Source organism: Phalaenopsis equestris, unplaced genomic scaffold (genome assembly GCF_001263595.1).
Source record: "Phalaenopsis equestris unplaced genomic scaffold, ASM126359v1 Scaffold000002, whole genome shotgun sequence".
In the NCBI taxonomy this organism is placed as follows: Eukaryota; Viridiplantae; Streptophyta; class Magnoliopsida; order Asparagales; family Orchidaceae; genus Phalaenopsis; species Phalaenopsis equestris.
In genome coordinates this window covers 16,279,015-16,298,126 of record NW_018164444.1, presented here as the reverse complement: position 1 = coordinate 16,298,126, position 19,112 = coordinate 16,279,015, and the positions used below count along the sequence as shown (strand labels likewise).

General features: G+C 36.1%; 1 protein-coding gene across 1 annotated transcript in view; it reads left to right on the top strand.

Annotated features, from left to right (window-relative positions):
* Positions 1–582: 582 nt before the first annotated feature.
* Positions 583–19,112, top strand: part of LOC110032256 (cytochrome P450 97B2, chloroplastic-like) — a 39,764-nt gene continuing 21,234 nt past the window's right edge. Inside the window, exons 1-2 of the mRNA XM_020735861.1 lie at positions 583–604; positions 6,758–6,993. Coding sequence (XP_020591520.1) covers positions 6,796–6,993 — 198 coding nt within the window. The 5' untranslated portion in view covers positions 583–604; positions 6,758–6,795. The remainder of the gene's footprint in view (positions 605–6,757; positions 6,994–19,112) is intronic.

Genomic DNA, 19,112 nt, shown 5'->3' with positions numbered 1-19,112 from the left:
ACGTAATTTCAAACGAACTAAACACGAACACGAGCTCTGTTCGTTCGTGTTCGGTTTGTTTACACCCCTAACACCCCTACTCATAATGCATATGTTTATTGACTTTAACTTCCAAATTTTAGTTGTTCATGCGTGTCTAATTTGAGTCCTCCTCTCAGGCAAAGGTATTTTTTTCTCTTTTCTTGTGCAGGGAATTTATACAACATTAAAAGTCATCTTTGGAAATTTTTGACATTTTTTTTCATTGGCCTAATCCCTTTTATGAGATCTAGAATTATTGAATAATAAAAAATAATACTCTATTTCTAAATAATTTGTTGTATTTTGGCTGCTTGGGTTTATGTTGGTTGTCTTTGCCTATTTGAAGTACTGTATTAGCTAAGTAATAGGTGCGAAAGCTCTCTCTCAATCAGATGATACTGTAGTTGCATAATCTTATTGTAACGCCTCATTTATTGTATTAAAGCATAAATTTGTAACATTTTTTAGGTAGGCTATTGCTAACGTTCTTATTTTCTCTTAAGGGAGTACTTGCTGATATTCTTGAACCAATAATGGGAAAGGGGCTTATTCCTGCTTGATACTTGGAAGCAGCGAAGGAAAGGTCAGAAAATTCCCCAAGAAGACTTGCTAATACCTTTTTTAATATTTCTATAATGTCCATTATTTGATTTCACACAGTCATGTTTTTCTTTCTTATACTTTCTTTCTTATTTTTCTTCATTCATTTTTTAGCCCTTTCTTATATATATCTTATATTAGGGTTTGAAAGGAGGTATTAGCATGGGTTTATTTAAAACAACCGTCGACGTCCGTTTCTTTCTTGGAGGGCTGTATCCGAGGGTTCGAGTGGGCTCTAACTGTATCTTGTTTCTGAGGTGGCAATTATCTTCCTTATTCTGTCCTCCCCACATCGCGTTCCCGACCGCTCCATCCCTACTGCAGCTGCCTGGAACAGCTGTCTTGACTGTTCTTTCTGCATTTTTATGTCTTCCAACTGTCCCAGCCACTCTTCTGTTTGCTGCCGCCATCCAAGGAGAACAAGAGTTGTTGTCCCCGCCGTTTCCAGCCTTCCCCACCACCTTGCCTTCCCTTCTAATGTGTCCCCGCCCCCAGAATCTGTGCCCACCCCTTTCTAGTCGCTGCAAACTTTCATAATTTACCACCCTCGCTGCCACAACCATTCAAGCCTCCCCTACCACTCTCCGTCGCTACCTACCTGTTATCCAACCCTGCCCTTTTCCATTTCCACCTTCTACCCCTTACCATTCTTTGCCATTACATAGCTGTTGTCCTCCTTGTTCCAGCCGCACAAATCAATCCCCTTGTGCCCCCTGTTCCAGCCCCTGACAAGACTTACTACAACTTACCCACCTTCCAGAAATCTTACTTGTTAAATCCGTCACCTTCCAACACTCCAACATATCTATTCTAGCCCACCTCATTGACCTCCACCACCCTTGGAATGCACTTTAGTTGTGTTTGCTTGTTTTTGTTGTTACATGTCTCTTTTAATGTGTGAGTTGTAATTGCCCAATTATCCTTGCAGTAATAATATTTAATTTTTCTATTGCTTTTTGGGTAAACTCCAGTATCATTTGATATCAGAGCTAGCTTAACCTCAATCCTATCTTAGAGTTTATAGCATATATCAGAGCTAGCTTAACCTTAGTCCTATCTTAGGGTTTATAGCATGCGCCATACCCAAACATATCTTCACCCCTCCATTCACCCTATTCCACATACTCAAACCCCAAATCCTAACCACTCCACCAACGAGACAAGTGTCAGACACCGTTCAGGAGTTTTCTATCGAAGAGATACAACAACAAGTTCACCTAGTGCTACAGCAACTCGATGAAATTGAGGAAAGGAGACCATTAAGACATGTCACCCGTAGCTACAACAGTGACTTGTTAGATCAAATTAATGGTTTGAATCTCTTCTACCATATAGATGTCAGGGTTGAAGAACTTCTACCCTAAATAGTTGATCTAGAATATCTAAAAAGCCAAAATTTTGTTGTGAAGGTGGATTTGTCACATTTTAATAGCCACTTTGATTCGCATTAGTTCATTGAGTGTCTTCAAACCATAGAACTTCCCTTTGAGTACTAGGTTGTCTCACCAGACATAATGGTATAACTAGCTAGCCAACAAGTTAAAGAAGTATGTGTTGTTTTGGTGAAAAAGTTTGAAGCACTTACGTCAGTGTGAGGTAAAATTCAATATCATTGTCTTGTCCAAGATGAAATGGAAGATGTAGCGCCAGTATCTACTAGCTCACTATAAATTTAATATTCACACTCCAGCTTCAAAAGTGGAGAGACCACATCACTGGATGACTGTCACACCTTACAAACATAGTTTAACCTTAGGATTGAGTCGCAAGAGTAAGCCAAAGGGAACATCCAAACCTTGTCGGAGAAGAAACTGATTAAGAGTGGTGAACTGGTGAAGCAATTTGCACTCCCAAATCCATCACAACCAGGAAGAGTTTCAAGTTTCACAGATTTTGGGCATACTAAATCAGATTGGATAGCAAGCAGAACGATCTCTTTCACTGATCAAGGAACAATTGAAGTCAGTGAGCTAGTAGAAGATGAAGATTCAGTGTGGATTCTCAACTTTCAATCGATGAGAAAGAGATGGCAACGAAGCCAACTGAAGTAACAGTATTTGTTCGAGAATGGAGTGAGTACAAGTTAATGTGCATCATGTTGAATATGAAATTATGATGTCTTAAACAATTGTTTCGTAGGAGTTGAAAGAAGCATTAGCAGGACTGACATTGGAAGTTTAAAACCCACGAGTTCGAGGAACCGATACTAGAAGCATGACAACCCCATATAAGAGAAATTCAGACTTTTTAAATACGCAGAGTACTTCTTGAGTTACCTCTACTGAGGGAGATCCATCATGTCCGAGGTGAGAAGCTTTTGAGCTACTTTGGGAATACCATATGGGGTCTTTTGGGTAGTAAAATCAACTAAAAAATGTACCCACCAAAGATGATCAGACATGATAAATGAACTACAATGTGGGGAACCACCTTAGAATTTATGGAGAAAGAACATCCTACAGTGAGATCTATGTCCATTTAGAGAAGAACAAGAGAATTCTCCTGAGTGGTTATACTTTAGTTTGATCTAGTCTGCCATAGTTTTTGTCACAGTTTATTTCTCATTACATACTTGTTTTTAGATACACTTAGAATGAGTATGAGGGGTGAAATATGCTAATTACAAATTTAATGACTTGGGGGTTGGTTCGTGAGAATACCCATCCATTTACTGTTCTAGTTATGATCGTGCCAAAACCAATTGAATACATATTGTATGCTTTTTGTCGATGATATCCTTCTTGTGGATAAGACTAGAGGAGTTCAAGAAATACTTAAATTATGGAGGTCTACATGGTAGTCTAAAAGCTTTCATTTGAGTAAATCTAAAACTGAATACATGGAATGTAATTTTAGTAGTAGTGATTCTAGTGGAAGAGTTGTAACTTTGGGTAATCAAATTATTAAAAAGTGTTAAATATTTTAGATATCTCGGGTCCATTATTCAAAGTGATAGTGATATAGATAGGGATGTTATTAGTATAATCCAGGTTAGTTGATTGAAGTGGAAGAATGCATCAGGTCTATTGTGTGATAGAAAGTGTCGCTTAGACTTAAAAGGAAATTTTATAAGATGGTGGTGAGACCTTCAATGCTTTATGACGTAGAATGTTGGCTTTTAAAAAAAAAGCATAAAACAAAGTTAAGTTTTGCTGAGACGAGAATGTTTAAGTAGATGAGTGGCTTGACACTAGACAAAATGCCAAACGAATCTATCTGTGGAAGGTTGGTGTAGCTCCAACTGCAGACAATATTAAAGAGAATCGTCTTAGATGGTTTGGTCACATTAAACGTCGACCATTTGATTATTCAGATATGAGAGTATATGTTTTAGATTTAACTTATGTTAAGAAATGTATAGGTAGACCTAAAAAGGCTTGGAGATTATGTATAAAAAATGATTTTAGTTTATCAGAATTAAATGAACATATGACACTCAATAGGACACAATGGAGAAAAATGATTTATTTAGTCGACCCCACTTTATGGTATAATGGTTTATTGTTGTTGTTGTATGAGTTGTATATTCAATATATTTATATATATTAGCAAATATATAATACATGCAATAACAATAATTTTTAGCTACTTGAAAATAAAAAAAGAACCAAATATATAAATGATATGAAAACAAAATGATGTAAGAATACTTAATGATTAATATTATATTTTTGAGATTGAGTGATGACTTGAGACTAAGAGGTGAAGGCTGTTTGAAGTGGGGAACGTGTGAAGACGAGGCTTTGAGAGTCATTCTTGAGAAGAAGTTTGCGAGTATGATTCTATTAGAACAAACAAAAAATACTAGTGAAATTTATATAAAAACTAGCTGGGGAGTGATTGTGAAGTGAAGTATCATTAAGAAGTTCTTAAGTAAAAGAAAATGGACAACCAATGAAGAATGACTTAATAACTATGAGATTTAATGAGGATAAGCAAAGGATTATTTGTTGTTTTTATTTATACAATATGAGAAATAGGCAAACGCAGCCAAAGTTGAAATATGAAAAAGGGTTTTGTTTTAAGAGTCTAGTGTACAACACTATGATGCGTCAAGTAGTCTAGCACACAAACTTAGTTGCGAGCTTGTGCTTCATAGGCAAGCCATGCACAATGGCTGCATTACTTCATTTTGTTTCTTGACCTTTTTTTTAAGCACACTTATAATTATATTGGCCCAAAGTATTCTTGTTTGATTGTATTTGTGTTAATTAAAAACCATGGTCCTAAGCATATGGATATCAAAAAAGCTTGTTCACGAAAAATTCGTGTTCGGCTCACTAAGTAGCTCGCGTTCAATCTCACTAAGTAGCTCACGTTCAATTCGTTTGCTAAGCAAGAGAGCCGACCATGAACAACCTTGTTGAGCTTGATTTATAAACGAGCCAAATAGGAATAGATCTTTACTTGACCATTTTCAGTTTGCTTTGGCTCGAATTATACAAGTAATTAAATAAATAATATTTATTATAGTATTTTTATTTTAATTTTTTTATGTTGTATTAACAAGGTTTAAAATAACATAATTGGAGATGTGTGTTTTTGGTTCATGAGGTGATACATAAGCCTCGAGGTGTTTTGCGGCAAAGGCCTCAAATTTAAAAATTGATAAATATCATATACACTATAACATGTGAAGTAAAAATAACATACGGGAAAAAGCGTCAAGTAGTCCTTTGTCTCTTTGTAATGGCCCATTTTAGTCCCAAAGTCTAAATTCTCAAATTAGTCCCCAAACTCCTTTAATTGGGCTGAAATAACTATCCCTTGGGACTGTTTATGACTACATTAAAAGTGTGTGGGGACTAAATTTACACTTTTATGGACTGAAACAACCCGATGCAAATAGTTAGGAAACTATTTTGCCACTTTTCTCAATAACATACTAACATTTTAACTTATTAACATATTAAAAAGTTAGAACAATATAATTAAGTAAAAAAATAATAAAATGCGTAAATCTAGAAGTAACATGTTAATATTCTATCATCAAATTATAAAATAAGATGGTTATACAGTACTAAACTTTTAAAGTAAGCTAAGATGTCAAAATAAAGTATTGAAACATAAAAAACAAACAATCAAAATAAGTTTAATATAGGTTTTTCCTCCCACTCATACTTCACTCATTTAAACAAGAAAATAATAAGTTATCTGCATTTGAAAATTTTAATTTAAACATCCATATTATTTTCATCACCGATTTAATTTTCATTAGAATCATCAACATAATGAATTGTTTATCTCGCATCTTATCCATAATCGCATCTATTTTCTGCGATTCCTTGTTATCTTTAATTTCATTTATTTTCTATTTTCTTAATTAATAATTATAGAAAATACTAATTAAAATAATAATTCTGTTGATAGTTACAACTTCAACTACATAATTTTTATGGATACCTTCTATTCTATTTCTTGCTATTTAGTGTGTGAGGTGTGAGGGTTAATGGATGAGATATATTAATGTTACTTTAAAGTTACGGATAGCCTAATTATTTTGAAGTGAGGCACGCAGCAATGCGCCTCAGCTTGGGTGAGGCGAACGACACACTGAGGAAATGAGGTGCAAGTCCCCAATTTTTTGTAAACAAGGCGTGGCTCATATTGCCCATTTTAAACAAGGGTATTTATAAAATTTTTAAAATTTATTACTTGTTAAATTATTTGCATTAATTTTGAGCCGAACATGAGCTGAAAACAAGCTAACGAATTCAAATTGAGCATGAGAGAATGCAGGTTCAAGGATAACTTTGATTGCTGTGTTTGGCAAGTGCCACCCCCTCTCCATCGTTCCTCCTTTCTTCACAAAGATACTTTAATGTTTTATATTCATTAATCTTCTGCTAATTATTACTGCAACAAGCATTTAGTTTCTTTGTTTGTTCCATTTGCATAAAAATTCAAGTGGACTTGCTTCATCACTGCACCTGCTAAAATCTAGTGCAACTTTTTACTGATGCATCATAGTATCTGTAAGGTAGCTCTTGCATATCAATATTATTTCACTTCCATTAATTACTTTCAGTAGCCCATAGCATATGAGTTTTCTTGATCTTTTTGTGTTTTTTACACCCTTTAGCGTTTTCAGTTGCAGTCATTTTATTGTTATTCTTATGTGATAACTGAATTGCAGTAATTGCACCGGGGTTTCATTCTGCATTTCTGGAGGCTATGATTAATGTTTTTACTAACTGTTCAGAGAGAACGGTGGCTAAGTTTGAGAAGCTCATTGAAGGAGAAAGTAATCCAGGACATACAATTGAATTAGACCTTGAAGCTGAATTTTCAAGTCTGGCGCTTGATGTGATTGGTTTGGCTATATTCAACTATGATTTTGGTTCTGTCACTGAAGAATCTCCAGTAATTAAGGTTTGAAATTCAATCTGTCATAGTTACTATTTTATTTGTTTCACCTTTCGATTCTGGAATAAAGATTTATTTCTAGTCTTATATTCTTATCCCGTGAAGTGTTAATGCTATTTAGTTTGACGCTATTTTTGCAAATCGGCCTATACAAGCTTGCCAATTACTATTACATAGAAATAAGAACAAGGAAAAAAGTGACCAAAGTATTTATCCAAGCCCATGCTGGTACACGGAGATTGCTTTCCTTATTCTGTAGCGATTACTTGTAACATGCTATAAATATTAAAATCTGACTAGCATTCAAGTATAAACACAAAATAAAATATTCACTGGAATTTGTAATCTATGATGCTTGGATGTGCTCGAATGATCCTACTTTTGCTTTTTTGGAACGTGAAAAATTTATGCAAGGTAATGTGGATTTTTTGAAAGCTGTGAAGTTTGGCTGATCATTGAATTGGAAGCAGAGGTTCAAGTTTCACTCATTCAACTAGAGTTGAAAGAAGGGTCAAATTGGATAATATTATAAATCTTATAATTTTTTATTATTATCTAAATAATGGAATAATGTAAATATATCAAAAAAATAAATAGAACTCATACATAAGTAATATATTCATTAATTATAAATTTAAAATTATATGAGAAAAATAAAGCTTGTTATAATATGATTTTATGTGTATATAAATCTAGATATATGCATATTAAATTTGTATCAAATTTAAAAATGATAATATAGATGTATAAATATAAATATAATTTATAATCAAAGTATAATTAGTAATAATTAATAAAAATATAAATTTTATACAACAACAACAACAACAAAGCCTTAATCCCACTACGTTATGTCGGCTACATGAATCCTTTTTCTCCATTGCGACCTATTTAGTGTCATATTTTCATTTAGTTCTAGTAAATTAAGATCATTTTTTATACAGAAAGCCCAAGTCTTCCTAGGTCGACCTCTGCCTTTCTTAACACAAGTCGAATCTAAAACATCTACTCTCCTAATCAGATCATCAGATAGTCGACGTTTAATGTGACCAAACCATCTAAGACGACTTTCTCTACTTTTGTCCGTCACAGGAGCTACACCAACCCTATCACAGATATATTCATTTCGCATTTTGTCTGTAAGTGTAAAACCACTCATCCACCTGATCATTCTCATCTCGACAACACTTAACTTATTATTATGCTTTTCTTTTAAAGGCCAACATTCAGCGCCATAGAGCAGTGCAGGTCTCACCACCGTCTTATAAAATTTTCCTTTTAGACTAAGCGGTACTCTTCTATCACACAAATGACCCGAAGCCTATTTAACATTTTCAAAGCTCAAATCCCACAACCTAGTTTCTTGTTCTTGAAGCCTAACTCAAATTTCAGTATATAATTTTTTTTTTGTCCCACATCTTAAGAGAGAGCCAATGTTGCATTATTTATATGGAAAAATAAGCTATGTAAGATGTCCGAGACTTGGAATTAATCAACTTGGAAACGGATAATCAGATGATGGAATTAAATTTTGAATTATTATATTTCTCACTAACAATTTAATATTAACATATTAATTGAAAAAAAAAAACTACTAAAAGAAGAAATTTAATTAACAATTAAAAATTTACCTTTCCGGTTGTTGAACTCGTCTTTTGTACCCATTGGTGCTATTCAACTTATCCAGAAGCTTTAAACTTAAAAGTTATTTAAACAACATAATGAGTTATCTAAAGATAACTCAGTAGAGCTATCACACTTTTAAACTATAAAAACTCAAGGAAAAGAAGACACTATATATGATGATCTTTCATATTTCATTATATAAGATCTTATAATAATTTATTGTTTGTGTTGAAGACATTTATTCAATGAAAATAGCGTAAACTTCGAAATGCATCAAATTTAGCTTTACTCTTCAAGATTTAATATTTAACTTTCCTTTTATTTCATGTTATTAACATTCACATTTATTTTATGAACACTGTCAAAACATAATCTATCACATCTCTGGTCGATATTATTTTGTCGACATAGCGATTCATGATCTAATTTACATTATTATCTTTGGTGGAAATGTGCCTAGTTGTCCCTGACCGATGTTCTCTCATCAGGATAATAGTTAACAAAACACTAATGTACCCTATCTATGCCATAAAAAGATGAATTCCTTTTAACATATACATAAAAACATTCCTATATTTATATATATTACTTTATTATTTTTATCTCACATTTTTTTCTTATAAAACATTTTACTTGATGCGGAAGCTTTCTCACATGAGACCCGCTCCACTATTCTACTATAATGTCGCTATAGTCTTGCAATCATTGCTACTGTCCTGCCTGAAGTAGTCTTGTAGAGAGCCATCTGCGTTCTCTGCTACATGGCCGTTGGATTTTTCAACTCGAACAAGTTCAAGTGGGCCGGTCGACACTTCCTTTACGTTGACTTCTATCCTATTTGGAGCGGAGCTCATTCATATTTTATTTAGGGCTTTATATTTGTTATTTCTTCATGTTTAGGGAGTTTTGCATATATTCCTGTTCAGGACAGCCATCGGCTTCTAGCATTTCCTTTCTAGGGCTTTATCCAAAGGCAAGAAGGTGCTCCAATTGTAACACTTTCGAGGTGGAGACCATCTTCCGAGGATCGAATAGTGCTCCAGGTATAGTTTGATCCAGCGGGGGATGTTTATCATCGCTTCCCCCTCTCCCACAAGCTTTCTTTTACCTCTGCCATCATTGTATTTGCTAGTTTCACTGAAAAACAACCTCTTTGTTGTTTTTCCCAGAGCTCACAGTCACCTGTTACCTATGTTCTCCTCCCCTTAGCTTCCCAGCCACCCCAGCCTGCTGTCACCCTTTCCATACTTCCTCATCGTCGGACAATCTTGAACCCCTATTCCTCTTGCTATCGCCACCTTCCCACCTCCCTTCCTGCTTATTTGCTGTTGACCAGCCATAAGTCAGTCTTCTCTTAGCTGTCTCTCCACCACCCAACCATCTATACCTCGTAATTTCCACCTCCTCGAACAGCAACCCACCACTTTTGAACCTCACCCTATGATGTGTTAAATGTGATTAAAAGTGCTAAATTTTCTTGTAATTTCTCTATTAATTTTTTCTTTTTATGCTTTTTCAGGTATTTTTGTGCAATTGCATGATACATGTGATTAAGTAACTCTTAATGATGCTTTAGCATATATTAGAGCAAAATAGAAGGAAGCTATTTCAGACAAGAGTCCAATGGAGCCATTAAGTCAGAATTGCCCATTTTGCCTTGAGTGGCGCTTACGCACCATCTTATGGGCGGCTAGACAACACCCATGTGCTAGTCAAGCCGAGCACCTGTCACTGCCCCAGGTATGGGGCACCACTTCTTGTGGTGCTAAGTTGCCACCAACATTGCTTCATTACAGAGTGAACAAGACTCCGACGCTCCCAGAAAAAATTCCAACATCGACGAACCGATATAGGGATGTATGCGTGGCATTTTTTGTGATTGTTGCATTTTGCATTACCATATCAAAAAGTTACAAAAAGTAGTTAAAAAAACAAAAAAATTTGCCTCTTGGACAATAAAAATTTGTACTTTCCTATTGTAAGACCAAAAAAAGAGGGTCGTTGCCATTTACATGATGTAAAGTAAAACTACCATCTAACGCCATTTTTGCACAAATATAGGAAGCCACATTATTTTCTCTATGGGTAGGCTTGAACAAAATTGCTTGAAATGAAGCAAGAAAGCAAAATTTGGATTAGCTCGGGGAGTTACTAAAGGCAAATTCGTCTTAAGTAAGGGGCACCACTGGAACATTTTGAGAATCACAATGAGAATCAAAATTCGCTGATTTTCCTCTGTGTGTGAGTGAGGGCGATTTTGTAAGGGAGAGTAAGAGAGTTTGTGAGGGCTTTACGAGTAATTGTTCAAAGGAGACGAGAGACTTAGGGTGTTTGGGCCGGTGGTGTGATCCACACTGCGGTTTTTTCAGCTTGGATGAATTATGTTTTGCTTGAGTTTTTAAAAAACTTGAACTGAAAGCTGTATTTTGTCATCAGACTTGACTACATGTGGTGGCTGCGAGAAAGCTGTAGTCTGATATTTTAAAACTAATTTAGTTGTAATAGTTATTGCAGCTTTTAGAACAGTAGTTTCACAACTGCTTTTTCAAAGCCAAACTAAATTCATTTGTGTATTTACTTTTCACGTTTAAAACTAGGATTTTCGTCTTTGCAAAAATTAATTTAAAGACTTTCAAAATTGCCAACAAACAAACCTTCAGTCTAGGTCTCCAAATTAGTAGGCTAGAAAAAAATTCTCAATTTGGAAATTTTTTCATTCCTCATGGGATCGATACATGAACTCTATCTCTTGTACTACTTAGATGACACGTAATCTCACGTGATTCGCCGGTGCTTCATAGCGTTTGATCCGTATCACCCTAGTGGGACATTTGTGTTTGTTTTTTTTTTCCTATTATAACTGTCTTTGATTTGTAACCCTATTTAATTTTGAGTAATAATTTTTATTTTTCTTGTTGTGGTTTGGTTTAACTCCGATATCATTTGGTAGCAGAGCCATCTTAACGCTTGTTCCACTCTATATTTTTCTAGCTTCCAACCATACCGAACCCCATCTCCACACAAAAATCCTTCTCTTTGCCGATTTTTCAATCCGACTAACCAAAAATTTTTATTCCCACTCTACATCATCCTTATACACTCTCTTCCACCTACCCAAATCCAAACCGTAATCATGTCACTGAGGAGACAAAGTTGAATGCTGATTAGGAGTTTACCATAGAATAGATACAATGATAACTCCGCAGAGTGCTACAATGGCTCGATGAAACTGTAGAAAGGAGAACATTTGGATGGTTCATTCGTGGCCACAATGTTGACTGCTAGATCGAAGTAATGGAGTGAATCTCTGCCACCAAGTGGAATTCTAGGGATGAAGAACATTTATCCCAAAGTTTTGATCTGTAATATCTGAGAGCTAGAATTTCAAAGAAATGGTAGATTTGTCATATTTCGACGATCACATGGATTCAATCAAGTTCATCGAGTGACTTTGGATCTCCGAATGTGTCTTTGAGTGCTAGGAAGTCCCATCAGACACAATGGTGAAACTAGCTGTCAACAAGTTAAAGGAAGAGTGCATTTTAGTGGTGGGCGAACTTGAAGATTATTCGATAGAGAGATGGGAAGAGTAAATTTACTACTTGGTCCAAGATGAAACGGGAGATGCAGCAGCAGTACCTACCATCTCATTACTAACTGGATGTTCATACGCCAACTTCAAAAGTGGAGTGATATATCACCGACCGACCATCACATCTTAACCCAAAATCTTACAATCAGAGTACGCTCAAGAAAATATGCAAGCCGACCAGAGGCATAATAGAGAATATGTGGAGTGAACCAGTATTACTAAAGTTTTTTTCCTGCCAAAAAGTATTTTAAACTTCACAAGTTTGGGCATATCGACTTAGATTGCACAACCAGGGGAATGATATATGTCAGAGAATAGAGCGTTGTTGAAAAATTAGGTAATGACACACTAAACATTGAACAAGGTTGTGACACAAAGAAGTATCAGCTTCCAACTATTGAGGGAGAAAAAAATATTGTTTAAGCTGAGCTTCATGAGAGAGACTCCAACCGAATTAACACGAGTCGTCGAAATTCTTGAGTACAAGGAACCGAAACCAGAGGCATAATAACTCTAGATAAGACAAATTTAGATTTCTAGATATATATGCTCCTCCATAAGTTGCCCCCACTGAAGGAGATCCAACATGTTAAAGATGAGACTCTTTTGTGCCATTTCTGGAAGACTATATGCAGTCGGTGGGGTGTTAAAAGTTTCATAGCAATGTACCTCTGGCAGATGATCATGCATGATGGATGAACCACAATTTTGGAAATCACTTTAGGATCTTTAGGGACAAGAACATTCTTCAATGAGATCCATGTCTTAACAGAGAAGAAAAGTTGTCTCTCTTTAGTGGTTTCTAGTTTGAGTGGCTTAGTTTGCCACATATTTCTTCCTAGAGTTGATTCTTCCTCACATACTTGCTTATAAAAAAACGTTTAACAGAACATGAGAAGTGGAAGAAGCAGTTTACATATACGGTGGCTTAAGGCCTGATTCGTAAGAATACTCGTTTATCTACAATGCCAACTCAAATTGTGTCAAAAGAAAAATGATACTTATTTTATCAAGATGTTCTTTTGAATGACAATTCTTGCATGATTGACTTACCAGGAGCTTGCAATATTTCCATCATTTTTAATGTGAACGACCTGACTGCTATGAGGAGACAAAAACTTCGATAGATGAGGTTGAAGCTCCCCCAATTCTGTGAGACTGACGAGAGAGCTTTCTAGAATGAGTTCCGTTTTGCGATCTTGTTGTAGTGCCGCCACATTCTCGCGACCTTTGCTGCAGTCCTGCATGGAGTGGTCTCGCAGAAAGCCATTCGTGATCCTTGCTTTAGGGCCACGTAATTTTTCGGCTTAGATGGGTCTAGGAGGGCTAGTCTACACTTTGTCTTCGTGGACTTCCCTCTTAGTTGGAGTGGGGCCACTCCTCTTTACTCTAAGACTATATATATGTTATTTCTCCATGTTTAGGGAGCTTTGCATATGTTTCTATTTAGAACAACCGTCGTCTTCCAATGTTTCTTTGTTAGGGCTGTAATCGTAGGCGAGGAGATGCTTTGGCGGTAACTCGTCTTAGATGGTGATCTTCTTCTAAGGATTAAATTTTTTTCTTAATGTATTTTGATTCCACATGGGATATTTATTCTCTTTTTCCCCTCTTCCGCAACTTTTCTTTACCTTCTCCCTCATCGTATTTGCTACGTGATACACGTAAAATATATAAAATTTTTAGACACGTTTTTATGCGTATTTTTGAGATATTGCACTTTAATAAAAAGTAATAATATGTTTTTCTTTCAGGTACAATGAAATAGATGAAAAATAGAAAAATGAGTGAAAAATGGTCAAATTTGGAGCAAAAATGAATAAAGTGCAAAAGTAAACTGAGGCGCCTAAGCGCAGAGGACTGGCGCTTACACGTCGGTTATACAGAAAGAACCGCGCCTAAGCACCAGGTACCCCGCGCTTAAGCGCCAAAAGTAGTTATTTGATGATTAATTGAATTTGGACTAATTTTTGAAGAGATGTTTGAAGCAATCCTTGGTAAAAATGTGGGAAGTATTCCATGAACACGAAAATTCATTCAATTGGCTTTTGATAAGATACAACTTCTAGGAGATTCATTAAATGGAGACACATTTTGAAGAGACACCAAGAAACCTTTTGGATTTTTATAAAAAAATTTGGATCATCAAAGAAAAAAGGTCAGGCAATCCCAACCAACAACTATCATCCATCCTAGTAACCATTGCTGCCGCGACCACTTTTTTATTTTATTTTGAGTTTTAGTTTTTATTGTAAGTGCAAGAAGAGAATTCAAAGGAACTTCAAGACATTTAGTGGAGAGAATTTGAGATAAATGTTTGGTTTTAATTTAAATTTCTTGTTTGTGTGCATGATTTCTACTTTTAAACTCTAGTGTAGTTGTATTTTCTCCATAGATTCTGAGCAGTTTTCTTTATCTTTTTCCTTAAAATGATAAGTGATTAAATATTAAAAAGTTGTGTGAAGTATTAGACTTCAATGTTGGAAGAAGTTGTGATGATTTGAAATCTTATACTTCATGTACTTCTTGATTTAACCAATTAAGATGTTAATACTTGTTGTGAGAATATGTAAGATCCGAGATGATATTTTTTCAGTCAAAAAATGATAAAACCACATTTGATTTCATGAATGAGAATATAGTTCATGAGGTTGAGTGCAAATAAATTGGGAAATAAACTTTCATGGGTGTAGAATTAGAGGACTTTAGAGTAACATGCTAAGGCCAACAATTTGATTTATAATTTTAAGTTTTGATACGAGATGTTAGCCCCCAGGTGGAATTAGCCTCTAGGTGAAGGGAGAAGAGAAAAATTTAGAGTGAGAGCTAGTATCTTCCCTACCTAACCAGTATTTAAAACTATTCAAACTGTAGATTAACCAATGTTCTTTATAGCATCTCTAATAAAGGTAAAAAATAGATTTTTAAAAGATAAAACTCTTTTAACTGAAACTATTTTATTGGGATTAATTTGCATATTCGCTATTTTATATGCAGTGTGTATTTTGTAATATTGAAAAATATTTGCAAAATTAACACGCTAAATGAATAAGTAATGAGAAAGGGGTCCGCTTGTTTGATACCCTATTAGCTTGAAAGTAACCATGAGATTGGCATTTAAACAGGATACTATAAAAGTTGTTCTGAAGCCATCTATTGATCAGATGACAAAAATCCTCAGAAAAACTTTGGCTTGGAGTACACCAATCAAAAAGTTCCTAAGAAAATTATAAGCCTTCTTCAAATCCAGTTTAAAGATAAGTTTTCCACCCCTACATTTCCTGTCCAAATCATAAATAAGTTCATGGGTTAGTAAAAGATTATCATTAATATTTCTACCCTTAATAAAGTTGATTGGTTATGTGCAAGAGAAGAGTGAAGGTTGGAGTCTCTGAACAATAATTTTACTGTAACCTTGGAAATAATAGAAGTGAGTCAGATGAGTCTGAATTGGTCTCACCATAAATCCAGTTTAAAGATGAGTTTTCTACCCCTACATTTCCTGTCCAAATCATAAATAAGTTCATGGGTTAGTAAAATATTATCAGTAATATTTCTACCCTTAATAAAGCTGATTGGTTATGTGCAAGAGAAGAGAGAAGTTGGAGTCTCTGAACAATAATTTTAGTGTAACCTTGGAAATAATGGAAGTGAGACAGATCTCACCATTCCTTCTTTCCATCTTTGGATAAAAGAGTGACGGTGGAAGTTGCAAAATATTTGGGGAGATCAACATCATTGAAGGAATTTTGTAAAGTTGGGATAACATCTCTCTTGATAAGGTGCCAAGATTGTTTATAGAAATCAGAGGTGAAATCATCAACACCTGTAGCTTTATTTCCGTCAATGGAGGGGAAAGCCTCCCAGATTTCCCTCTCCTCAGGGATTTGAGTAAGCTGGATTTTCCTAGTCACCTGGAAGCAATCAGCAAAGAGAGTAGAGTCAATGTTTGGCTGCTGAACATTACCTTGGTTCATGAATGACTGAAAATAGTCACTGCACTTTTGGAGATGAGATCTGGGTCAGTAATCCATATACCATCCAAGCCCTTGAGTTTGAGGTAACATTTGTTTTCTTTTTGAATTTGATACAAGTATGGAAATACTTAGTGTTTTTGTCCCCATTAGTGAACTTGGTATTGGCTGCTTTCTGTCGATAGAACTGGTCCTCCCAATGTATAGATCTCAGCAAAGTGACGAGCATCAATCAGATCAGTTTCAGAAACAGTCCTATTATCCACAGCAGCTTCTAATGTGACAACAACTTGTTCAGCCAATTCGACTTTTTCAGTTAGATGGCCAAACACTTCCCAGTTCCATTTCTTTAGAGCCTTGGTGATATTGTTATGTAGAAACCATAGTTTGTGCTAGTAATATCAAGCCTGTATAACAGTCCAATTCTCTTCCACCACTCTCAAGAAGTCTAGGCGTTTAGCCCAGACATTTAATTATCTAAATTTATAGGGAGGTCTGGAGGGATTTCGTGATATATGAAGTAAAAGAGGCCTGTGGTTTGAGCAACTAAAAGGTAGATGCTTGACAGTAGTGTCTAGATATTTATCCATCCAATGAGAGTTAACCAAAAATCTATCTAATCTCTCATGGAGCTTCCCCTCTTCCATGTATCAGCAGGGCCTTAGAAACCCAAGTCAATTAGGTGGGTGTCAGAGGTGGTTTGTGTGAAATCCAACATACTTTTCACAGTAGCAGGTTTGCCCCCCCTTTTTCACTAGGGTTTGAAACACAATTGAAGTCACCGCCTACTCACTAGCATTGATTCATTGTGCTACCAATATGAGTTAGATTGGCCCATAGGTCAGCCTTATTAGCAGGAGTGCACCCAGCATAAACCACAGTTATGAATGTGTTGAAATCATCAAATGTCAACTGAAAATGCATAAACTGAGGATGATCAACAAGAACAGTGTAAGTTGCTTCCTTCCTGATGAAGATCCAGATCTTATTGTTGATGTTTGCAAAGAATTGGAAACCAAAAAATTTCCTATTGATAGTGATGGGATTTGTTCTAATCAAGGGCTCCAGAGCAACAAAAAATCAATGTTTATAAAGGGGGGTTGCCCGTGACTATAAATCCTGTTAAGGGGGGTTGCCCGTGACTTTCACAAAGGGTTTCGAGAATTCAAAGGCCCCTAAGGAATTCAATTACATGTTTTTTAATTCCACACTGCCTTTCCTTCTGCCCCTTCTTTTTTGGATTTCCCAAACTTCCTCGATATTGTCTCTAATCAGCAGCAAGTCTGGATTTTTTGGAATAGTGACCGTTGTTTCAATGGCTTGAGGGTACTGAATTGGTGTAGGGGTTTCTTCAATACTGTGTTTCTCCATGGGTTGTGTCTCCATAGGGGCTGAAACATGACCACTTATATATGCTGGACTGTCTGATTCTGCAGTGGTTGGTCTTTCCTTCTGCCCCTTCTTTTTTGGATTTCCCAAACTTCCTCCATATTGTCTCTAATCAGCAGCAAGTTTGGATTTTCTGGAATAGTGACTTTAGTTTCAATGGCTTGAGGGTACTGAATTGGTGTAGGGGTTTCTTCAATGCTGTGTTTCTCAATGGGTTGTGTCTCCATAGGGGCCAAAACATGACCACATATATGCTGGGCTGTCTGATTCTGCAGTGGTTGGAGCAGGGTGGTCTGGAATTAACTGTGTTTTTAGTTTGAATGAGTTCATTATTTGGTGGAGTTCCTTGTGGGTCTACCTCGGCCTTATCCTTCTCAAAGTCACTTGGTTCCAGCTCCGTTGCTATAGTAGGAAGATTCTCTCTGTGGACTGGAAGGTGTGTTCTCCTTGCAGGATGAAGACTAAAGCATTTATTATCAGTATGTTCAAACATTCTACAATTCCCACAGTAACAAGTCCTTTGCTCCATCATCACTGGTTGCCAATACCCATTGTGTGCTATCTCAATCCATATGTAATAAACTTTAGGCAGAGTTACATCCCTTTTCACTAAAGATCTGGCAGCTGATAGTCTAGACAGGTTGTAGGTAGCCACATCTAGTTTCATGAGTCTCCCTAAAGCAGCACCCAAGGAGAAAAGGATTTGACGGTTGTATAAATGAAGCTTCAGTCTAGGGAACTTAAACCAAACTGACATTATGGGGGGTTCTTGATTGGGGTCAAACTCAGGTAACGCTTTAGTAACTTTGGATATTGGCCTTCCATAAGCAAATGCTTTTTGGAAAAAAAAATTGGCATAGTCCTCCTTAAAAGGTTGAATCATTACGTGTCTTCCATCAAATAAATCTACTTTCCATTCACCGACCAGCTTTATATCCTCAAAGCATCTCTTTATGAATTCCATTTTGGGATGACCTAGCTGAAATTTTCCCACCAAGGTAAACTTGCAAGGTTCGGCAAGGGCAGCAGATTCATGCTCACTGAGGAAGAGGGCCAGCTTACCCCCTTTTTTACTTTCTTTTTCGCAAAGTCACAAGAGCTCTTACCATCTAAAGCATCATGGTACTGTTGAGGAAACACAAGCTTGTCACCATTTAATAACATGTCTTGCTGGCCAACCACACCAGCATAGGAGGACTTAAGTATTGTTGTATGTTCAGTGCTTGGAGGTGGGTTTAATGCAGCAATAAATGAAGTGTTGGGCTGTTGTGTTGAAGAAGCCGATAATGTAACAGGAACCACCTCGTGAAATTTGAAAAGGGTGAACCCGAAAAGTACCCAACTCGGCCCACAAAGCTGTAAGCATTATTGAGTGACCAAAAAACAAGAATAAAGAAATATGGAGGCTGAAAGCGGGAGAAGGAAGCCACCTTACTGCCATGGAGCCCGAAACCCTAGCAGAGCAACACCAACCGCCACCATCTTCTAATTTGTATTTATATATATATTATTGTCGGCCGTTTTATTGTTCAACTTAACTTTCG